General features: G+C 49.3%; 2 protein-coding genes across 2 annotated transcripts in view; one reads left to right on the top strand and one right to left on the bottom strand.

The window, feature by feature from the left end:
* Nucleotides 1-19,614, bottom strand: part of nop56 (NOP56 ribonucleoprotein homolog) — a 44,370-nt gene extending 24,756 nt beyond the window's left edge. Inside the window, exon 1 of the mRNA XM_070866411.1 lies at nucleotides 19,599-19,614. The gene's annotated coding sequence lies outside the window, so the exon portion shown is untranslated. The remainder of the gene's footprint in view (nucleotides 1-19,598) is intronic.
* A 19-nt stretch (nucleotides 19,615-19,633) lies between these two features.
* The window catches only part of LOC139228282 (disintegrin and metalloproteinase domain-containing protein 19-like), a 268,077-nt gene continuing 262,536 nt past the window's right edge, over nucleotides 19,634-25,174 (top strand). The window contains exon 1 of the mRNA XM_070859466.1: nucleotides 19,634-20,106. Coding sequence (XP_070715567.1) covers nucleotides 19,887-20,106 — 220 coding nt within the window. The 5' untranslated portion in view covers nucleotides 19,634-19,886. The remainder of the gene's footprint in view (nucleotides 20,107-25,174) is intronic.

Raw genomic sequence — 25,174 nt, forward strand, 5'->3', positions numbered from 1 at the left:
TGCCATTCTGAAAAGTACCCATTTACTCCTACTCTGCTTCCTGTCTGACAACCAGTTCTCAATCCACGTCAGCACACTACCCCCAATCCCATGTGCTTTAACTTTGCACATTAATTTCTTGTGTGGGACATTGTCGAAAGCTTTCTGAAAGTCCAAATACACCACATCAACTGGTTCTCCCTTGTCCACTCTACTGGAAACATCCTCAAAAAATTCCAGAAGATTTGTCAAGCATGATTTCCCTTTCACAAATCCATGCTGACGTGGACCTATCATGTCACCTCTTTCCAAATGCACTGCTATGACATCCTTAATAATTGATTCCATCATTTTACCCACTACTGAGGTCAGGCTGACCGGTCTATAATTCCCTGTTTTCTCTCTCCCTCCTTTTTTAAAAAGTGGGGTTACATTGGCTACCCTCCACTCCATAGGAACTGATCCAGAGTCAATGGAATGTTGGAAAATGACTGTCAATGCATCCGCTATTTCCAAGGCCACCTCCTTAAGTACTCTGGGATGCAGTCCATCAGGCCCTGGGGATTTATCGGCCTTCAATCCCATCAATTTCCCCAACACAATTTCCCGACTAATAAGGATTTCCCTCAGTTCCTCCTCCTTACTAGACCCTCTGACCCCTTTTATATCTGGAAGGTTGTTTGTATCCTCCTTAGTGAATACCGAACCAAAGTACTTGTTCAATTGGTCCGCCATTTCTTTGTTCCCCGTTATGACTTCCCCTGATTCTGACTGCAGGGGACCTACGTTTGTCTTTACTAACCTTTTTCTCTTTACATATCTATAGAAACTTTTGCAATCCGTCTTAATGTTCCCTGCAAGCTTGGGACAGTCTTGGATCTTGCCTGGAGACGGCGAAGGTTGAACAGGTTCCCACTGGTTCTGTAGTTTAGTTCCAATCCAGCGGGGAACTTGTTGAGTGTGAGGTGGAGCATTGCAGCGAGGAAGATCGAGAAGAGGGTTGGTGCGATGACGCAGCCCTGCTTGACCCCGGTCTGGACGTGGATTGGCTCTGTGGTGGATCCGTTCATCAGGATCACGGATTGCATATCGTCGTGGAGCAGGCGGAGGATGGTGACAAACCTTTGGGGGCAGCCGAAATGGAGGAGGACGCTCCACAGTCCCTCGCAGTTGACAGTGTGAAAAGCCTTTGTAAGGTCAAGGAAGGCCATGTACAGGGGTTGGTGCTGTTCCCAGCATTTCTCTTGCCATTGTCGCGCCGTAAAAATCATGTCCGTTGTACCCCGTAGTGGACGAAAGCCGCACTGTGACTCCGGGAGGAGCTCCTCAGCCACAGGGAGAAGACGGTTGAGGAGGATTCTAGTGATGACTTCCCCAGTGGCTGAAAGCAGGGAGATTCTTCTGTAGTTGCCACAGTCGGACTTGTCCCCTTTTTTAAAGATGGTCATGATTACTGGATCTCTGAGATCTTCCGGCATGCTCTCCTCCCTCCAGATGAGAGATGAGGTCATGCATTCATGCCATTAGCGCCTCAGCAGGGATTCCATCTGCTCCCGTTGCCTTGTTGTTCTTGAGCTGGCGGATGGCCTTTTCTACCTCGTGCAGGGCTGGGGTTTTACTGAGATGGTGGCGGGTAGCATGCTGCGGGATGGAGTTGAGGACACTCAAGTCAAAGGCAGAGTCTCGGTTAAGGAGATTGTTGTGTATGCAATAACTGTTAGACTGAGTATTTTAACTCCAAGAGGTATGACCTTGACTCTGCTTTATGAAGGCCCAAGTGACATATACAAAATAGCTGGCCTTTTATACTCGGGCTGCACACACGTGCGTGCAACCCAATGGTCTCCAACAGTGACGCCATCTAGTGGCTAGTGATCCCAAAAGTACACACATGACAATACCCCCCTCTGAGATATTCACACAATCTTTTACAAATTGAAACGGTCCGGTGTTTTACGCTCCCGGGTTGACTGTCTCAGTTTAACTCCAGCCTTGGGTGAGTGTTCAGAGTCTGTTGTGACAGGTGGCTGGGTGGCTGACCTGGTGGGAGTGGCAATGGCCATGTCAGGGATTGAAAGTCCCTTTTTATTGAACATGTCAGTGATTGAAAGTCCCGATTCACTGAGGACCACTGAGTCCTCTGATGACTGGGGACAGGTTGGTTGGTCGTCGATTGTCTCTTCCTCCGGTTCGTCTGTGTGCCGCAGCTTTGTCTGATCCATACGTTTCCTGCATGTTTGCCCATTTTTGAGCTTGACAATAAATACTCTGTTGCCCTCCTTGACCATGACAGTACCAGTGATCCACTTGGGACCCTGACCATAATTCAGAGCATATACAGGATCATTTACAGAAATATCGCGTGACACAGCTGCGTGATCGTGATACCCTTGCTGACTTTGTCTTCTATATTCAACATGGTTATTCAAGTCAGGGAGTACAAGAGATAGCTTGGTCTTAAGACCTCTCTTCATCATTAGTTCATTAGGCGAGACCCCGGTAAGCGCGTGTGGTTTTGTCCTGTAACTAAGCAGTATGCATGACAGGCGGGTCTACAGTGGCCCTTGGGTTACTCGCTTCATACTCTGCTTTATGATTTGGACAGCACGTTCTGCTTGCCCATTGGATGCAGGTTTGAATGGTGCTGACCTTACATGTTTGATACCATTGAGTTTCATGAACTCTAGAAACTCCTGACTGGTGAAGCACGATCCGTTGTCGCTAACAACGATGTCAGGCAGACCATGTGTCGCGAACATGACACTGAGATTCTCAATAATAGCTGTGGATGTGCTGGATGACATGATTATATACTCTATTCACTTCGAATATACATCCACCACAACTAAAACTATCTTCCCCAGGAAGGAACCTGCAAAGTCGATGTGGATCCTGGACCATGGTTTGTACGGCGACGACCACAGACTCAGCGGCGATTCCGCTGGTGCTTTGCTGAGCTGCATGCAAGTGTCGCACTGATGCACACATGATTCCAGCTCAGAGTCAATTCCCAGCCACCATACATGAGACCTGGCAATGGCTTTCATCATTAAAATGCCGGGATGTGTGTTATGTAGCTCACGTAGACATTTCTCTCTCCCTTTCTTGGGCATAACAACACGAATGCCCCACAGTATACAATCCGACTGAATAGACAGTTCGTCTTTGCGATGAATGTAAGGTTTAGTCTCCTCGCACATTTGCTTTGGTATGACAGACCAATCACCTTTGAGGATGCAACTCTTCACCACCAATAAAATCGGGTACTGGCTGGTCCAGGTCTTAACTTGTTGAGCCGTGATAGGGGTTCCTTCACTCTCAAAAGCATCCATAACTAACAATAGGTCCGCCTGTTGTGGTGTTTCCACCTCCAGTGTGGGCAACGGCAGACGGCTCAAAGCATCGGCACAATTCTCGGTGCCAGCTCTATGGCGAATGACATAATCATAAGTGGATAATATCAGCGCCCACCTCTGGATGTGCGATGAAGCATTGTTATTGATGCCTCTGTTTTCAGAGAACAGTGAAATGAGAGGCTTGTGATCTGTCTCCAGTTCAAACCGAAGACCAAACAGGTATTAATGCATCTTTTTAACCCCATACACACAGGCTAATGCTTCTTTCTCTACCATGCGGTAGGCTCTTTCCGCTTTAGACAAACTTTTTGAAGCAAACGCGACTGATTACAGTTTACCCGACTCATTAGTTTGTTGGAGTACGCAACCAATTTCATATGACGAAGCATCACAGGCCAATACTAAACGTTTACATGGTCATAATATATCAGCAGCTTGTTAGAGCAAAGCAGGTTAGTGGTTTTCTCAAAAGCTCTGTCTTGAGACCACCCCACACCCAGTTGTTAGCCGCATGTGCAGTGGTTCTAATAAGGTGCTCAATTTAGGTAGGAAGTTACCGAAGTAGTTGAGTAGACCCCAGAACGAACACAGCTCCGTCATATTCTGCGGCTTGGGTGCATTCTTGATGGCCTTAGTTTGCGCGTCCGTGGGTCTGATGCCGTCAGCAGCAATTTTCCTCCCCAGGAATTTGACCTCTGGTGCCATGAAGACGCAGTTCGAGCGTTTCAGTCTGAGTCCCACTTTGTCCAGACGATGTAGAACCTCTTCCAGGTTGTTCAGATGTTCCTCGGACTCACGCCCTGTGATCAGGATGTGATCTTGGAACACGACGGTTCTGGGAACAAACTTATGTAGACTCTCCATGTTCCTCTGAAATATTGCTGCAGCCGAGCGAATTCCAAAAGGGCACCTGTGGTAAATAAACAGTCCTTTATGTGCGTTAATGCATGTAAGTCTCTTCGACATCTCGACCAGCTCCTGTGTCATGTAGGTCAACGTCAAGTCCAGTTTGGTGAATGACTTCCCCCCGGCTAGCATTGCAAACAAGTCATCAGCCTTCGGTAACGGATACTGATCCTGTTTCAAAACCCTATTGATTGTAGCCTTGTAGTCTCCACAGATTCTGATTGTGCCATCACTTTTCAGCACAGGAACATTGGGGCTGACCCATTCACTAAATTCAACCGGTGATATGATCCCTTCACGATGGAGTCTGTCCAGTTCGATTTCGACTTTCTCCCTCATCATATACGGAACTGCCCAAGCTTTATGATGGACAGGTCTTGCATTCGAGTCCACGTGGATCTGCACCTTGGCTCCCGTGAAGTTGCTGATGCCTGGTTCGAACAGCGAGGGGCACTTGCTCAGTACTTGGGCACATGTATCTTTTTCTGATGACAATGCCTTGATGTCGTTCCAATCGCATCTGATTTTTTTCAAGCCAGTTCCTGCCAAATGGCGTGTGGCCATTGCCTGGGACAATCCATAGCGGTAACTCGTGAACCGCACTGTCATACGACACTTTAATTGTGGCACTGCCAATCACTGTCATGAGTTCTTTGGTGTATGTGCGCAACTTGGTATTGACTGGACTCAGCCTGGGCCTCACAGCCTTACTATCCCACGGCTTATCGAATGCCCTCTGGCTCATTATCAATTGACTCCCCCCCCATATCCAGTTCCATCGATACCAGCACCCAATTAAGTTTCACGTTGATCATTATCGGTTTGCTCTTAGTTAGGAACGGGTACAGTCCATACGCTTCCTCCTCTGGTATCTTGGATTGCGTATCCGGATCCGTGCTAGTCTGACCATCATCCTCCATGTGGTGTGTCGCAGCACGCTTACTCATCTGTGGACACTTGCGCTGAAGGTGCCCCACTCTCAGACAGCCTTTGCAACTATATTGCTTAAATCGGCACTGCTGGTGCCGGTGATTTCCCCCACAACGGCAACACGGAGAAATCGGATGCATTCCCGCTGGCGGACTTTGGACTGCCACAGGTTTCATGTACGCAGTCAGGTAGACCCTGCCATGTGCCGCTCTACCAAACGGCGAATCAATCATATTTACAGTACTTGCTGAGTTTCGATTTTTCACTGATATCTGCTTTAGACTTCTTTCCATCGTCATGCATGACTGAGCGATCGTGATGGCCCTGTTCAAGTCCAACGTCTCCATCGCCAGTAGTTTATGCAGGATCACCTCGTGGTTGATGCCGATTACAAAGAAGTCCCGCAGCATGTCTGCCAACACAACCCCGAACTTACACGGTCCCACTAGATGTCTCAGGTCGGCAATGAATCCCCCGCATTCTGGCCCTCTGAGCGAACGTGCGTATAAAATCTGTATCTCGAGATGATTATGCCTTCGTTTGGCTTAAGGTGGTCCTGTACCAGTGTACACAATTCTTCACACGTCTTCTCTGTTGGACTCATAGGCAGGAATAGATTTTTTATCAGACCATAAATTTTTGAACTGCAAACCGTGAGGAACACTGCCCGGCGCCGATCTGTGTCGCTGACCTCCTCCATTTTGTTGGCCACGAAAAACTGGCTCAAACGGCTCACAGAGTCTGCCCAATCTTCTCCTTCCACGAATCGCTCCAACAATTGTGCTCATTTTTGCATGCAAAGGTTCTTGTTGCCTCATCGCCAAATGTTGTGTATGCAATAACTGTTAGACTGCGTACTGTTTAACTCCAAGAGGTATGACCTTTGCTCTTCTTTATTAAGGCCCGAAGTGACTAATATACAAAATGGCTGGCTTTTTATACTTGGGCTGCACACACGTGCGTGCAGCCCAATGGCCTCTAACAGTGACGCCATCTAGTGGCTAGTGATCCCAAAAGTACATACATGACAGAGATCTTCGAAGTGCTCCTTCCAGCGGGTCCTGACTGCCTCGGTGTCCTTGATGAGTGTCTCCCTGCTCTTGGCCAGCAGTGGGGTGGGGCTTTGGGTGCTTGGGCCATTGGTGGCCTTGACTGCAGTGAAGAATCCTCGCATGTCATGGCTGTCGGCCAGCTGCCAAATCTCCTGTGCTTTCTCCATCCACCATCTATTCTTTAGGTTGCGGGTTTTTTGTTGGACCTCAGCCTTAAACCGTCTGTAATGCTGCTTTGCTGCTCCCGAGTTGGGTTGTTGTTTCAGGCTCAGAAGTGCCCTGCGCTTGTGGTTTATTAGCTCCTGGATCTTCTGATCATTCTCATCAAACCAGTCCTGGTGTTTCCTGGTTGAGTGACCAAGTGTCTCTTTGCAGGCACTGGTTATGGAGGCCTGGAGGGCAGACCAAGCACTGGGGGCACTCTGCGTCTCGGGGTCATCAAGGCACGCCAGGTTAGCTGTGAGACGCTGACTATTTAGGGCTCTCTTAGCTGGATCTTTGAGTGCCCCGGCATTGATTTTATTTTTGTGGAACTGCTTCTGCTGCCATTGCCGCTTTGCACTATATTGATGTTGATGTTGGAATAGATTAGGCGGTGGTCTGTCCAGCAGTCGTCGGCTCCTGTCATGGCGCGGGTGATGCGCACACCCTTCGGATCCCTGGCTCGGATGATTACACAGTCAAGTAGGTGCCAGTGTTTGGAGCGAGGGTGTTGCCACGATGCCTTGTACTTGTCCCTCTGGCGGAACAGGGTGTTGGTGATGACAAAGTCATGTTCTAGGCATTTTGTCAGGAGCAGGGTACCGCTGGAGTAGGTTTTCCCTACTCCCTCTCTGTCGATCACGCCTCCCCAGAGGTCTGTGTCCTTGCTGACCCTGGTGTTCAAGTCGCCGAGGAGGATCAGTTTGTCGTCCGTAGGGACGCAGGACAGGAATTGTTCGAGGCTGGAGTAACAACCCTCCTTGGTCTCATCTGTTGCGTCGAGTGTTGGGGCGTACGCACTGATGACTGTGGCGCACTGGTTCCAGGATAGGGTGAGTCGGAGAGTCATGAGATGTTCGCTAATCCCGCAGGGGGAGTCTCTGAGGCAGTCGGCCAGCTCGTTCATGATAGCAAAACCGGCTCCGTGGAGGCGCCGTTCTTCCTCTGGTTTCCCTTTCCAGAAAAAGGTGTAACCTCCACCTTGTTGTTTGAGCTGGTCTTCCCCTGCTCGCTGGGTATTGCTTATGGCAGCAATGTCGACATCGAAGCGCCTAAGTTCCCGGGCAATTATTGCGGTGTTCCGGTCTGTCGCTGCTGGAGTTGTCCATGAGGGTTCTGACGTTCCAGATCCCGAACTTCATATTGAAGGGTGGAAGATGCCTGTGTGTGAATTCTTTTAATGTGGGGTGGCCGTTGCACACGGGCTTAGCTGAGCAAGATCTTGGTCCAGTGGCAAGGGGGTCCAAGACGACTGGAGACCAGGCACTGCTGTATGAGCCTAATTGCCTACGTCGAGATGCAGGCCGTAAGCTCGGTGCTGAGCAGCGATGTTGCAACCTCTGTCGTCGAGCTACAGTAAGTGAACGACGCTGGTGTCTGCGCACATTCAGAGGCTGAACTCCCAAGTCATAGTCAACACCTTCACCAAGGCGTACGAAAGCATGGGCCTTACACTAAACATCGTAAGACAAAGGTCCTTCACCAACCTGACCCCACCACACAGCACTGTCCCCAGTCATCAAGATTTACGGCGCAGCCCTGGACAATGTGGGCCTCTTTCCATACCTCGGGAGCCTATTAGCCAGGACAGACATCGACGACGAGGTTCAACATCACCTCCAGCGCGCCAGCACAGCCTTCGACTGCCTGAGGGAAGAGTGTGTTCGAAGATCAGGCCCTCAAATCTGGCATCAAGCTCATGGTCTACAGGGCTGTAGTAATACCCACCCTCCTGTATGGCTCAGAGACGTGGACCATGTACAGCAGACACCTCAAATCGCTGGAGAAATATCACCAACTATGTCTCCGCAAGAACCCTGGGAGGACAGACGCATCAATGCTAACCTCCTCGACCAGGCCAACATCCCCAGTATCAAAGCTCTGACCACACTTGATCAACTTCGCTGGGTAGGCCACATTGTTCGCATGCTTGACACAAGACTCCCAAAGCAAGTGCTCTACTCGGAACACCTACACGGCAAGCGAGCCCCAGGTGGGCAGAGGAAACGTTACAAGGACACCCTCAAAGCCTCCCTGATAAAGTGCGACATCCCCACCAACACCTGGGAGTCCCTGGCCAAAGACCGCCCTGAGTGGAGGAAGAGCATCCGGGAGGGCGCTGAGCACCTCGAGTCTCGATGCCGAGAGTGTGCGGCAAACCTGTCCCACCCTCCCCTTCCCTCAACCACTGTCTGTCCCACCTGTGACAGAGACTTTAATTCCCGTATTGGACTGTTCAGCCACATGAGAACTCACTTTTAGAGTGGAAGCAAGTCTTCCTCGATTCCGAGGGACTGCCTATGATGATAATGCTATCAGTCTCTCCCAATCCTTTGTGCCGTTGTTTCTCCTTTCTAATGCTACATTCTAGTGTCCACATTGTCACATGTAGGCCAGACCAGGTGAGGATGGCAGAGTTCCTTACCTAAACGACATATGTGAACCAGATTTTTATGACATTCTGGTAGTTTCATGGTGATCATTGTACTAGATTTTTTAATCCCAGATTTATTGAATTAATTGAATTTAAATTCCTGAGCTGCCGTGGTGGGATTTGAACTCACGACTCCGGATCATCAGTCCAGACCCTTGGATTATTAATGAAGTACCTCTCTTGTCATTTAATCACTCCTGCCTTTCACCCTATCATGGACATTCTCTTTTGCTCTTACCTCCCCTTCCCCCCTTCTCAGCCTCTTCACTTGCATAAAACCTGTTAAATCTCTCACTTTTTCTAGTTCTGATGGAAGGTCTGACTCTGTTTCTTGCTCGACGGATGCTGCCTGACCTACTGAGTATCCAGCATGTTCTCATTTTTATCATGTTCTAGTAATTACCTTATTCTCACAGATAACTCCTCATTGGAAAACTCTACATCAATGAAAGTGAAAAATATAAACTTAGTCATTTGCATTATTCTAGTTGCTTACAATTCTGACCAAGCTGCAACAGATGTGCAGTCAGAATGCAAATTCCTAAGGTGGGGCCATCATTGTAATTCACAGAGGTGTGTCTCGGTGGTAGCACCTGCAATTGTTTTCTCCCAAGTATTTAGCCAATTCCCTATTGAATCTGATTCACCACCCTATCAGGCAGTGCAGTCCAAATCCTAACCACTCGTTGTGTAAAAAAATGTATCCTCCTGTTGCCAATCCCATTAAGCTGGAGTCAGCCGTGGCTCAGTGGGTAGCACTCTTGCCTCTGAGTCAGAAGGTTGTGAGTTCAGGTCTCACTTCACAGACACTCCAGTGCAGTACTGAGGGGAGTGCTGCACTGTCAGAGGTGTCATCTTTAAGGTTAAACCGAGGCACCGTCCGCTCTTTCAAGTGGACGTAAAAGAACCCACGGCACTATTTTGAAGAGGTGCAGGGGAGTTATCCCTGGTGCCCGGGCCAATATTTATCCCTCATTCAACATAACAAAAATAGATTATCTGATCATTATGTGTGGGACCTTGCTGTGCGCAATTGGCTTCCGCGTCTCCTACATTACAACAGTGAATACACTTCAAAAGTACTTTATTGGCTGCAAAGCGCTTTGGGACATCCTGAAGTCATGAAAGGCGCTATATAAATGCAAGTCTTTTCTTCTGTTTGTCGACCCTTGGAAATAGTTTCTCTTTATTCTATCTAAACACTTGATGATTTTATTGAATCTTCTCTTAGCCTTTGCTCAATGTAGAACAACCCTAGATTCTCCAGTTTCTCCACAAAACTGAGTCCTCATCCCTGGAACCATTCTAGTTTTTTTTTTATTCGTTCCTGGGATGTGGGCGTCGCTGGCAAGGCCGGCATTTATTGCCCATCCCTAATTGCCCTTGAGGAGATGGTGGTGAGCTGCCTTCTTGAACCGCTGCAGTCCGTGTGGTGAAGGTGCTCCCACAGTGCTGTTCGAGAAAGTTTCAGGATTTTGACCCAATGACCATGAAGGAACGGGGATATATTTCCCAGTCAGGATGGTGTGTGACTGGGAGGGGAACGTGGAGGTGGTGGTGTTCCCATGCACCTGCTGCCCTTGTCCTTCTAGGTGGTAGAAGTCACGGGTTTGGGAGGTGCTGCCGAAGAAGCCTTGGCGAGTTGCTGCAGTACATCTTGTAGATGGGACACACTGCAGCCAGGGGGCGCCGGTGGTGGAGGGAGTGAGTGTTGAAGGTGGTGGATGGGGTGTGGATCAAGCGGCTGCTTTGTCCTGGATGGTGTCGAGCTTCTAGAGTGTTGTTGGAGCTGCACTCATCCAGGCAAGTGGAGAGTGTTCCATCACACTCCTTTGTGCCTTGTAGATGGTGGAAAGGCTTTGGGAGTTGGGAGGTGAGACACTTGCCACAGAATACCCAGCCTCTTGTTGCCACAGTATTTATGTGGCTGGTCCAGTTAAGTTTCGGGTCAATGGTGACCCCCAGGATGTTGATGGTGGGGGATTCGGCGATGGGAATGTTGTTGAATGTCAAAGGACTGTGGTTAGACTCGATTGTTGGAGATGGTCATTGTCTGGCACTTGTGTGGCACGAATGTTATTTGCCACTTATCAGCCCAAGCCTAAATGTTGTCCAGGTCTTGCAGCATGTGGCACGGACTGCTCCATTATCTGAGGGGCTGTGAATGGAACTGAACACTGTGCAGTCATCAGCGAACATCCCCATTTCTGACCTTATGATGGAGGGAAGGTCATTGATGAAGCAGCTGAAGATGGTTGGGTCTAGGACACTGCCCTGAGGAACTCCTGCAGCGATGTCCTGGGGCTGTGATGATTGACCTCCAACCACCACAACCATCTTCCTTTGTGCTGGGTATGACTCCAGCCACTGGAGAGTTTTCCCCCGAATTCCCATTGACTTCAGTTTTCTAGGGCTTCTTGATGCCACACTTGGTCAGATGAGGTCAAGGGCAGTCACTCTCACCTCACCTCTGGGATTCAGCTCTTTTGTCCATGTTTGGACCAAGGCTGTAATGAGGTCTGGAGCTGAGTGGTCCAGGCGGGACCCAAACTGAGCATCAGTGAGCAGGTTATTGGTGAGTAAGTGCTGCTTGATAGCACTGTCAACGACACCTTCCATCACTTTGCTGATGATTGAGAGTAGACTGATGCGGAGGTAATTGGCCAGATTGGATTTGTCTGCTTTTTGTGGACTGGACTGGGCAGTTTTCCACATTGTCGGATAGATGCCAGTGTTGTTGATTCTTGGATTCTTTTACCTCAATCTGGTTCAGCAAAATTACTGAAACGAATACCGTTTGTGCTTTAAACAAAGCAAGCTTTTATTTAAAAAGCAAATCCCGATCGGGGACTTTATCAGACAGAAGGAATGCAAGTTTGTTCGAATGCACCCACTTCCTACGGACAAAGTGACGTTACATTGTAAAGGCACGATGGTTATACATTTTCGGCAAAAGATAACAAGATAGGGCTAGAGTGACATCCTAGTTCAGTCTATCTCTTTTGATCCCTCTTTCCCTTTGTCCACTCATAAGCCGACCTAAGTATGGTCTGATTTTAAACAAAGACCTTCTGTTAATGTTTCAGGTTAATAACATGATTTAATAAGACCTTGAGGTTTTTCTGCAAGCTGTGGGTTTTGTTTCAATATGTGTTAGCGTTGTAACATTTCGCAGTCTCGAGTCTGAGATGTCATGGCTATTCCTCCATGAATTCTTTGTTAGCTTATACTGTCCCTATACAATTCCCACGTTCTCAACTTCAATGTCTCTATACATTTTTAAACATTCACAGTGTTATAAACATAGAAACATGAAAACATAGAAAATAGGTGCAGGGGAAGGCCATTCAGCCCTTTGAGCCTGCACCACCATTCAATAAGATCATGGCTGATCATTCACCTCAGTACCCCTTTCCTGCTTTCTCTCCATACCCCTTGATCCCCTTAGCCATAAGGGCCATATCTAACTCCCTCTTGAATATATCCAATGAACCGGCATCAACAGCTCTCTGCGGCAGGGAATTCCACAGGTTAACAACTCTCTGAGTGAAGAAGTTTCTCCTCATCGCAATCCTAAATGACCAACCCCTTATGCTAAGACTGTGTCCCCTGGTTCTGGACTTCCCCAACATCGGGAACATTCTACCCGCATCTAACCTGTCCAGTCCCGTCAGAATTTTATACGTTTCTATGAGATCCCCTCTCATCCTTCTAAACTCCAGTGTATAAAGGCCCAGTTGATCCAGTCTCTCCTCATATGTTAGTCCTGCTATCCCGGGAATCAGTCTGGTGAACCTTCGCTGCACTCCCTCAATAGCAAGAACGTCCTCCCTCAGATTAGGAGACCAAAACTGAATACAATATTCCAGGTGAGGCCTCACCAAGGCCCTGTACAACTGCAGTAAGACCGCCCTGCTCCTATACTCAAATCCCCTCGCTATGAAGGCCAACATACCATTTGCCGCCTTCACCGCCTGCTGTACCTGTATGCCAACTTTCAATGACTGATGAACCATGACACCCAGATCTCGTTGCACCTCCCCTTTTCCTAATCTGCCGCCATTCAGATAATATTCTGTCTTCGCGTTTTTGCCCCCAAAGTGGATAACCTCACATTTATCCACATTATACTGCATCTGCCATGCATTTGTCCACTCACCTAACCTGTCTAAGTCATCCTGCAGCCTCTGAGCATCCCCCTCACAGCTCACACCGCCACCCAGTTTAGTGTCATCTGCAAGCTTGGAGATATTACACTCAATTCCTTCATCCAAATCATTAATGTATATTGTAAAGAGCTGGGGTCCCAGCATTGAACCTTGCGGCACCCCACTAGTCACTGCCTGCCATTCTGAGAAGGACCCGTTTATCCCGAATCTTTGCTTCCTGTCTGCCAACCAGTTCTCTATCCACGTCAGTACATTACCCCCAATACCATGTGCTTTGATTTTGCACACCAATCTCTTGTGTGGGACCTTGTCAAAAGCCTTTTGGAAGTCCAAATGCACCACATCCACTGGTTCTCCCTTGTCCCCACACTACTAGTTACAACCTCAAAAAATTCCAGAAGATTTGTCAAGCATGATTTCCCTTTCATAAATCCATGCTGACTTGGACCGATCCTGTCACTGCTTTCCAAATGTGCTGCTATTTCATCTTTAATAATTGATTCCAACATTTTCCCCACTACTGATGTCAGACTAACTGGTCTATAATTACCCGCTTTCTCTCTCCCTTTTTAAAAAGTGGTGTTACATTAGCTACCCTCCAGCTTTGTGCAGCTTGGCAAGAGGCTCGGCTAGTTCTGGAGCCACGTCTTCAGTACGACAGCCAGGATGTTGTCAGGGCCCATAGCCTTTGCTTTATCCAGTGCGCTCAGCCGTTTCTTGATATCACATGGAGCGAACTGAATTGGCTGAAGACTGGCTTCTGTGATGGTGGGGACCTCAGGTGGACCTCATTTGGATCGTGCATTTGGCATTTCTGGCTGAAGGTGGTTGCAAACACTTCAGCCTTGTCATTTGCACTCGCCTGCTGGGCTCTGCCATCATTGAGGATGGGGATGGTCATGGAGCCTCCTCCACCCGGCAGTTGCTTAATGGTCCAGCACTATTAACGCCTGGATGTGGGAGGACTGCAGAACTTTGATCTGATCCATTGGTTGTGGGATCGCTGTTTAGCATGCGTGTGTCGTTCTGTGTTGCAGCTTCCCCAGGTTGGTAACCCATTTTTAGGTTTGGCTGGTGCTGCTCCCGGCATGCTCTTCTATACTGCTCATTGAACCAGGGCTGGTCCCCAGGCTTGATGGTAATGGTAGAGTGAGGGATATGTTGGGCCATGAGGTTACAGATTGTGGTGGGATACAGTTCTGCTGCTGCTGATGGCCCACAATGCCACACAACATGATCAGCATGAAGACGAGACTTCGTCTCCACAAGTGATACCAATGCTGTCATGGACAGATGCATCTGCGACAGGTAGATTGGTGAGTACATAAGAAATAGGAGTAGGCCATTTGACCCCCTCGAGCCTGCTCTGCCATTTAATAAGATCATGGCTGATCTGATCATGGACTCAGCTCCACTTCCCTGCCCACTCCCCATAAGCCTTTTTCCCTTATCATTAAAAAATCTATCTCCACCTTAAATATATTCAATGACCCAGCCTTCACAACTCTTTGGGGCAAAGAATTTCACAGATTTACAACCCTCTGAGAGAAGAAATTCCTCCTCATCTCAGTTTTAAAGGGGCGGCCCCTTATTCTGAGACTATGCCCCCTAGTTTTAGTTTCCCCTATGAATGGAAATATCTTCTCTGCATCCATCTTGTTGAGCCCCCTCATATATTTCAATAAGATGACCTCTCATTCTTCTAAACTCCAATGAGTATAGGCCCAACCTACTCAACCTATTTTCATAAGTCAACTCCCTCATCTCCGGAATCAACCTTGTGAACCTTCTCTGAACAATGGGCAATCCAAGTATATCCATCCTTAAATACGGAGACCAAAACTGTACACAGTACTCCAGGTGTGGCCTCACCAATACCCTGTATAGTTGTAGCAGAACTTCTCTACTTTTATACTCTATCCCCCTTGCAATAAAGGCCAACATTCCATTTGCCTTCCTGATCACTTGCTGTACCTGCATACTAACTTTTTGTGTTTCATGCACAAGGACCCCCAGGTCTCTCTGTACTGCAGCACTTTGCAATTTTCTCCATTTAAATTATAATTTGCTTGTCTATTTTTTCTGCCAAAGTGGATAACCTCACATTTTCCCACATTATACTCCATCTGTCAAATTTTTGCCCAATCACTTAGCCTATCTATATCCCTTTGCAGATTTTTTGTGTCCCACAATTTGCTTTCCCACCCATCTTTGTATCATCAGCAAACTTGGCTACATTGCATTCGGCCTCTTCATCCAAGTCATTAATATAGATTGTAAATAGTTGAGCCCCGATCCCTGTGGCACCCCACTAGTCACTGTTTGCCAACCAGATAATGAACCATTTATCCCGACTTTCTGTTTTCTGTTAGTTAGCCAATCCTCTATCCATGCTAATATATTACCCAAACCCTGTGAACCTTTATCTTGTGCAGTAACCTTTTATGTGGCACCTTGTCAAATGTCTTCTGGAAATCCAAATACACCACATCCACTGCTTCCCCTTTATCCACCGTGTTCGTTATATCCTCAAAGAACTCCAGGATATTTGTCAAACATGATTTCCCCTTCATAAAACCATGCTGACTCTGCTTGATTGAATTTTGCTTTTCCAAATGTCCCACTACTGCTTCTTTAATAATGGATTCCAGCATTTTCCCAACCACAGATGTTAGGCTAACTGCTGCTATTTCTTAAGTTCTTATGTATAACATTGTGTAACCTGCAGTCAGTGAGATTGCACAAACTGATCGCTGAGGAGAGGGATTGATTAAGCTGCAAATTCTGGTAAATGGAAAGAAAAAGAAAAATTGCTGACAACACAAAATATTCAGAACATTTGAAATGACGAGCTGTCCCAGCACTGCTCTCTGGTATAACAGTCTGTCCCACAGTGTTTCACAGGGGGTCCAAGGGCACTCAGCAGAAAGTGAGAGAAAAGTCACAGGAAGTGAATGCAGGAATGGGTCAGCGAGGGAGTTTAGGTGAAGGGTTTTGCGGGTGAGCAGGGAATTAGCCAGGCATGGGGCCAAAGGAGAATGTTCCAACGTGAGGAATGTGACAGCTCTGGGTTGTGTCAGTGATGGTGGAGTGGCACGGGACAAAATGCAGAGTTACAGGCCCTCTCTTCTTCCAAAGGGAAGCCCGCTCTTCATTTAGTAGAATCATAGAATGTTACAGCACAGAAAGAGGCCATTTGATCCATCGTGCCTGTACCGCCTCATTAGTAGAGCTATCTAATTAGTCTCTCACTCTCCCTGCTCTTTCCCCATAGCCCTGCAAATTTTTGCCCTTGCAGTATTTGTCCAACTCCCTTTTGAAATTTATGATCGAATCTGCTTCCACATACCTTTACTCGCTGCGTAAAAAATCTCCTCATCTCCCCTCTGGTTCTGTTACCAGATTCTTTGTAGGTCTGGGTCTTGGCTTACAAACACTGCAACCAGCCTGTCTTTGGGTCTCTTCCGCCCCATTGTGTATTGGTGCATGTGTTCTGTTGCTGCCCCACTCCATTTCCCTTACTTCACTTGGTGAGCTCTCCCTTGGCAGCAGGAACTCTGCCAGGATCCCGCCCCCACCCTCCAACTCCCAGTAGGGATAAGTAACCCTGTAGGCAATGTCGAGTTTCACTCCAAAAGATGGCACCTCTGATAATGCATCACTCCTGTAGTGTCCCTGTACCTTACTACAAACTCACACGAGGCATATATATATCAGACACGGTCACTCTGTGACCTTCACCTTTATTCCCAGGACCAAGGAGTACTGACCCTGGGTGGGACCTCCCCTTTTATACCTGGAAACCCAGGTGAGGAGTGTCTCCCGCAAGTTCACCCCCTGTGGTCAGGGTGTGCATTTCTAGGGTACAGGTACAGTGTACATGAGTTACAGTTACATGACTATGTCATTGCAAGATGGTTAAATACATGACAACTCCCTTGGTGCCAGAAGCCTACCTCTGTGCTTTCTGTATCTGTGCTGTTGGAGTTTGCAATTTACAGGTACAGCGTCTTGTCATGTATTCAACCAGCATTGTAACCCATGTATAAACTGACCTAAGTTGTACACAGTGAGAACACTGACCACTAGGTGGTGAACTTGTGGGAGACACTCCTAACCTAGACCTTCAGATATAAAAGGGGAAGCTCCACCCACTTCCTGCACTTGAGTGCTAAGGAATAAAGGACATGTCACAGACTGACCTTCTCTCAAGCATGGGCCTCGTGTGCATTTATACTGTATAGTAAGGACGTATCAATGGCGACGAGAAACTGGGATTTAAACCACGCGAGCATGGCCACTAGCAGAACAGACGAGAGGTACTGTGTTAAGGAAAGGTTGGGAAAGAGATTCAACATTGTTAAAGCAGCACACAGTTCTCCAGGCAGACAAGGGCAGTCGGGCATGCCCCAACATGTAGTCGAACCCAGAGGGGGAATTCGACACAGGCAATGGCAAGCTGAACAGCGATTCATGCCATTGCAAGGGGCAATGCGGCCAGTAATGGGGCCATCAACACCTGTTAATGGTGCACTCAAGGACAATAACAGGGGCAGTCAGGGACGATCGACTGGCAAGGGACCTTTTGTTTCAAACCGCAACTCATGTTGGAGGCGTGAAGGCACACACTCAGCCGGAATTTGCAGAGGTGAGCAAAATACCTGCAGAAATTGCAGAAATGAATGCTGGGGGAAATCGCTGGAAGCTGAAGTTCAGCGAGTTCATGTGGAGCACGTATATAGTTCATACACCAGGACACCACCGATAATGATGAAAGTGCTCCTCAGTGGCATCCCAGTATCAATGGAGTTAGACACGGGTGCCAGCCAGCCCCTGATGGGTATCAAACAGTTCGAAAAGTTGTGGGCATCCAAGGCCAGGAGGCCAAAATTATCGCCGATTGACGCACAGCTACAGACTTACACAAAGCAGATCATTCCGGTGCTAGGCAGCGCCACGGTAGTCGTGACCCACAAAGATTTGGAGAACAGGTTGCCACTCTGGATTGTCCCAGGGGACGGTCCCGCACTACTGGGGAGGAGTTGGCTTGCTGTCATGAACTGGAAATGGAGTGATGTCAATGCAATTTCCTCTGTGGAGCGAGTATCATGCTCACAGATCCTGGACAAATTTGACTAATTATTTCAACCCGGCATTGGCACTTTCATGGGGGCCAAGGTAGTGATTCACATAAACCCGGACACCAGGCCAGTACATCACAAGGCCAGAGCGGTGCCGTACGTGATGTGGGAAAAGATAGGAGGCGAATTGGACCGCCTGCTGAGGGAAGGCATCATCTCGCCAGTCGAATTCAGTGACTGGGCGAGCCTGATTGTGCCGGTGCTCAAGGCGGATGGGTCGGTCAGGATATGTGGTGATTACAAGGCCACCATCAATCGGGTGTCACTCCAAGACCAGTACCCGCTACTGAGAGCCGAGGACCTCTTTGCAACGCTTTCCGGTGGCAAACTTTAAAAAAAATTGGACCTGACCTCAGCTTACATGACCCAGGAGCTGGCGAGTGAGTCGAAGAAGCTGACCACCATCACGACACACAAGGGGTTGTTTGAGTACAACAGATGTCTGTTCGGGATTCGCTCGGCCGCCGCGATCTTCCAATGAAGTATGGAAAGCCTCCTCAAGTCGATTCCAGGGATGGTGGTTTTTCAGGACGACATCCTCATCACGGGTTACGATACTGAAGAACACCTCCACAACCTGGAGGAGGTGCTACACAGACTGGACCGGGTAGGGCTGCGACTGAAAAAGGCGAAGTGCGTCTTCCTAGCTCCAGAGGTAGAATTCCTGGGGATGAGGGTAACAGCAGACGGGATCAGCCCTACTGCATCCAAGACGGAAGCGATCCAGAGAGCACCCAGACCCCGTAACACGACAGAGCTGTGTTCATTCCTGGGGCTCCTGAACTATTTTGGTAACTTTCTTCCCAAATTGAGCACGCTGCTAGAGCCGCTACACGTGCTCCTACGCAAAGGTCGCAAATGGGTCTGGGGGGACAGCCAGGAAAGGGCTTTTAATAGAGCACGCAATTTGTTATGTTCCAACAATCTGTTAACACTATATGACCCATGTAAGAAACTTGTGTTAACGTGCGATGCGTCGTCCTATGGTGTCGGGTGTGTGTTGCAGCATGTCAATGTCAAGGGTCAGTTACAGCCGGTAGCTTATGCCTCCAGGAGTCTGTCCCAGGCAGAAAGGGGCTACGGGATGGTAGAAAAGGAGGCGCTCGCATGTGTATTTGCAGTAAAGAAAATGCACCAGTACCTGTTTGGCAGGAAATTTGAGCTGGAGACAGATCACAAACCCCTAACGTCCCTTTTGGCCGACAGTGTACTTATGCTACCGAGACAGACCAAGTAGTAATGCTGGCGTGGGTCAAGTCGGGCCATGTCGAGGGTCATTCGGCAAGGTTTGGACTGATCACCGCCATTTAAAACATAGCAGTGAAGCCGATAACTAGTCCAGCCTGTTGGTTTTTGGACAATAATTCTGTATTTTATTTTACTGAATATCAAATGGGAATTTCTCAAAAATGTCCAGTTTTCGGACCTACCTGTACCAGCAGAATGCACTGTCTGTCCTTAGTCCTGCCCCAACTTGTTCAACACTGCCTCCTGTTCACAGTTCTGTGTTTCACTTCCTCCTCCTACTTCCTGGAGAAGGCTGGGGCGGTTACAAAGTTTTCTCTCACATGAACCACAGGCTGGCACAATCAAAAACAAGCTGAGACAGAGGCAGACTGGCAGAGCAAGAAGTTGTGCCAAGGAAGACGGGCAGAGAAAATGTGTTAGTTGAGGGAGAGTACTTTGAGGTGGAGCGGAACAGGTTGTGACTATTCACAATGTTTTCCAGCAGTGTGTGTTTAATTTTGCAGACCTGGTGCCAGCTTTTAAATCTTTCAGCAGCAGACAATGAAGATACTCCCGGTGATGATGTGTTTGCTCTCAGAAGTGGGACGTTGTTAGCTGTCCCCGAGTACGGATCCACAGATCACTCACCAGAAGCTGATTGGGACACCAAGATTAAAGGAGCTACTTTAAATCCTCAAGGAACTGCTTCAGGTGAGGAAGAACAGTTACAGTTTAAGTCTCAGTACCTCTGTACTTCCAAAAATACCGAGAATTAAGAAATATTCTGAAGTACAAATCATTATGTTCAGGGGTACAGCATGGGTACTGTTCAGGTACAGCACGGGTACTGTTCAGGTACAGCATGGGTACTGTTCAGGGGTACAGCACGGGTACTGTTCAGGTACAGCACGGGTACTGTTCAGGGGTACAGCACGGGTACTGTTCAGGTACAGCGTGGGTACTGTTCAGGTACAGCATGGGTACTGTTCAGGGGTACAGCACGGGTACTGTTCAGGTACAGCACGGGTACTGTTCAGGGGTACAGCACGGGTACTGTTCAGGTACAGCATGGGTACTGTTCAGGGGTACAGCATGGGTACTGTTCAGGGGTACAGCATGGTTACTGTTCAAGTACAGCACGGGTACTGTTCAGGTACAGCACGGGTACTGTTCAGGTACAGCACGGGTACTGTTCAGGGGTACAGCACGGGTACTGTTCAGGGGTACAGCACGGCTACTGTTCAGGTACAGCATGGGTACTGTTCAGGGGTACAGCACGGGTACTGTTCAGATGCAGCACGGGTACTGTTCAGGTACAGCACGGGTACTGTTCAGGTGCAGCATGGGTACTGTTCAGGTACAGCATGGGTACTGTTCAGGGGTACAGCACAGGTACTGTTCAGGGGTACAGCACGGGTACTGTTCAGGTACAGCATGGGTACTGTTCAGGTACAGCACGAGTACTGTTCAGGTACAGCACGGGTACTGTTCAGGGGTACAGCATGGGTACTGTTCAGGTACAGCATGGGTACTGTTCAGGGGTACAGCACGGGTACTGTTCAGGGGTACAGCACGGGTACTGTTCAGGTACAGCATGGGTACTGTTCAGGGGTACAGCACGGGTACTGTTCAGGGGTACAGCACGGGTACTGTTCAGGTGCAGCACGGGTACTGTTCAGGTGCAGCACGGGTACTGTTCAGGGGTACAGCATGGGTACTGTTCAGGTACAGCACGGGTACTGTTCAGGGGTACAGCATGGGTACTGTTCCGGGGTACAGCATGGGTACTGTTCAGGGTTGCAGCACGGGTACTGTTCAGGGGTACAGCACGGGTACTGTTCAGGGGTACAGCATGGGAACTGTTCAGGGGTACAGCACGGGTACTGTTCAGGGGTACAGCACGGGTACTGTTCAGGGGTACAGCATGGGTACTGTTCAGGTACAGCACGGGTACTGTTCAGGGGTACAGCACGGGTACTGTTCAGGTACAGCATGGGTACTGTTCAGGGGTACAGCATGGGTACTGTTCAGGGGTACAGCACGGGTACTGTTCAGGGGTACAGCACGGGTACTGTTCAGGTACAGCACGGGTACTGTTCAGGGGTACAGCACGGGTACTGTTCAGGGATACAGCACGGGTACTGTTCAGGGGTACAGCATGGGTACTGTTCAGGTACAACACGGGAACTGTTCAGGTACAGCGTGTGTACTGTTCAGGTACAGCACGGGTACTATTCAGGTACAGCATGGGTACTGTTCAGGTACAGCACGGATACTGTTCAGGTACAGCACGGGTACTGTTCAGGTACAGCACGGGTACTGTTCAGGTACAGCATGGGTACTGTTCAGGGGTACAGCATGGGTACTATTCAGGTACAGCACGGGTACTGTTCAGGGGTACAGCACGGGTACTATTCAGGTACAGCACGGGTACTTTTCAGGGTACAGCACGGGTACTGTTCAGGTACAGCACGGGTCCTGTTCTGGTACAGCACGGATACAGTTCAGGGGTACAGCACGGGTACTGTTCAGGGGTACAGCATGTGTACTGTTCAGGTACAGCACGGGTACTGTTCAGGGGTACAGCACGGGTACTGTTCAGGTACAGCATGGGTACTGTTCAGTGGTACAGCATGGGTACTGTTCAGGGGTACAGCATAGGTACTGTTCAGGGGTACAGCACGGGTACTGTTCAGGGGTACAGCACGGATACTGTTCAGGGGTACAGCACGGGTACTGTTCAGGGGTACAGCACGGGTACTGTTCATCTTCAGCACGGGTACTGTTCAGGGGTACAGCACGGGTACTGTTCAGGTACAGCATGGGTACTGTTCAGGGGTACAGCACGGGTACTGTTCAGGTACAGCATGGGTACTGTTCAGGTACAGCACGGGTACTGTTCAGGGGTACAGCACGGGTACTGTTCAGGGATACAGCATGGGTACTGTTCAGGGGTACAGCACGGGTACTGTTCAGGGGTACAGCACGGGTACTGTTCAGGTACAGCACGGGTACTGTTCAGGTACAGCATGGGTACTGTTCAGGGGTACAGCACGGGTACTGTTCAGGGGTACAGCACGGGTACTGTTCAGGTACAGCACGGGTACTGTTCAGGGGTACAGCACGGGTACTGTTCAGGGGTACAGCACGGGTACTGTTCAGGGGTACTGCACGGGTACTGTTTAGGGGTACAGCACGGGTACTGTTCAGGGGTACAGCACGGGTACTGTTCAGGTACAGCATGGGTACTGTTCAGGTACAGCATGGGTACTGTTCAGGGGTACAACATGGGTACTGTTCAGGGGTACAGCACGGGTACTGTTCAGGTACAGCACGGGTACTGTTCAGGTACAGCATGGGTACTGTTCAGGTACAGCACGGGTACTGTTCAGGTACAGCATGGGTACTGTTCAGGTGTACAGCATGGGTACTGTTCAGGGGTACAGCACGGGTACTGTTCAGGTACAGCACGGATACTGTTCAGGGGTACAGCACGGGTACTGTTCAGGTACAGCATGGGTACTGTTCAGGGGTACAGCACGGGTACTATTCAGGTACAGCACGGGTACTGTTCAGGGGTACAGCATGGGTACTGTTCAGGGGTACAGCACGGATACTGTTCAGGGGTACAGCATGGGTACTGTTCATCTTCAGCACGGGTACTGTTCAGGGGTACAGCACGGATACTGTTCAGGGGTACAGCACGGGTACTGTTCAGGGGTACAGCACGGGTACTGTTCATCTTCAGCACGGGTACTGTTCAGGGGTACAGCACGGGTACTGTTCAGGGATACAGCACGGGTACTGTTCAGGTACAGCATGGGTACTGTTCAGGTACAGCACGGGTACTGTTCAGGGGTACAGCACGGGTACTGTTCAGGGATACAGCATGGGTACTGTTCAGGGGTACAGCACGGGTACTGTTCAGGGGTACAGCACGGGTACTGTTCAGGTACAGCACGGATACTGTTCAGGGGTACAGCACGGGTACTGTTCAGGTACAGCACGGGTACTGTTCAGGTACAGCACGGGTACTGTTCAGGGGTACAGCACGGGTACTGTTCAGGTACAGCATGGGTACTGTTCAGGGGTACAGCACAGGTACTGTTAAGATACAGCACGGGTACTGTTCAGGTACAGCATGGGTACTGTTCAGGTACAGCACGGGTACTGTTCATGTACAGCATGGGTACTGTTCAGGGGTAAAGCATGGGTACTGTTCAGGGGTACAGCACGGGTACTGTTCAGGTACAGCACGGATACTGTTCAGGTACAGCATGGGTACTGTTCAGGTACAGCACGGGTACTGTTCAGGGGTACAGCATGGGTACTGTTCAGGTACAGCATGGGTACTGTTCAGGAGTACAGCATGGGTACTATTCAGGTACAGCACGGGTACTGTTCAGGGGTACAGCACGGATACTGTTCAGGTACAACATGGGTACTGTTCAGGTACAGCATGGGTACTGTTCAGGTACAGCACGGATACTGTTCAGGTACAGCACGGGTACTGTTCAGGTACAGCACGGGAACTGTTCAGGTACAACATGGGTACTGTTCAGGGGTACAGCACGGATACTGTTCAGGTACAACATGGGTACTGTTCAGGTACAACATGGGTACTATTCAGGTACAGCACGGATACTGTTCAGGTACAGCACGGGTACTGTTCAGGTACAGCACGGGTACTGTTCAGGTACAGCACGGGTACTGTTCAGGGGTACAGCATGGGTACTATTCAGGTACAGCATGGGTACTGTTCAGGGGTACAGCACGGGTACTGTTCAGGTACAGCATGGGTACTGTTCAGGGGTACAGCACGGGTACTGTTCAGGTACAGCACGGGTACTGTTCAGGGATACAGCACGGGTACTGTTCAGGTACAGCACGGGTACTGTTCAGGGGTACAGCACGGGTACTGTTCAGGTACAGCATGGGTACTGTTCAGTGGTACAGCATGGGTACTGTTCAGGGGTACAGCATGGGTACTGTTCAGGGGTACAGCACGGGTACTGTTCAGGGGTACAGCATGGGTACTGTTCAGATACAGCACGGGTACTGTTCAGGTACAGCATGGGTACTGTTCAGGGGTACAGCACGGGTACTGTTCAGGTACAGCATGGGTACTGTTCAGGGGTACAGCACGGGTACTGTTCAGGTACAGCACGGGTACTGTTCAGGGATACAGCACGGGTACTGTTCAGGTACAGCACGGGTACTGTTCAGGGGTACAGCACGGGTACTGTTCAGGTACAGCATGGGTACTGTTCAGTGGTACAGCATGGGTACTGTTCAGGTACAGCATGGGTACTGTTCAGGGGTACAGCACGGATACTGTTCAGGGGTACAGCACGGGTACTGTTCAGGGGTACAGCACGGATACTGTTCAGGGGTACAGCACGGGTAATGTTCAGGTACAGCACGGGTACTGTTCATCTTCAGCACGGGTACTGTTCAGGGGTACAGCGTGGGTACTGTTCAGGGATACAGCACGGGTACTGTTCAGGGATACAGCATGGGTACTGTTCAGGGGTACAGCACGGGTACTGTTCAGGGGTACAGCACGGGTACTGTTCAGGTACAGCACGGGTACTGTTCAGGGGTACAGCACGGGTACTGTTCAGGTACAGCACGGGTACTGTTCAGGGGTACTGCACGGGTACTGTTCAGGGGTACAGCACGGGTACTGTTCAGGGGTACAGCACGGGTACTGTTCAGGTACAGCACGGGTACTGTTCAGGGGTACAGCATGGGTACTGTTCAGGGGTACAGCACGGAT

The sequence above is a fragment of the Pristiophorus japonicus genome, chromosome 2, assembly GCF_044704955.1.
Source record: "Pristiophorus japonicus isolate sPriJap1 chromosome 2, sPriJap1.hap1, whole genome shotgun sequence".
Taxonomy (NCBI): Eukaryota; Metazoa; Chordata; class Chondrichthyes; family Pristiophoridae; genus Pristiophorus; species Pristiophorus japonicus.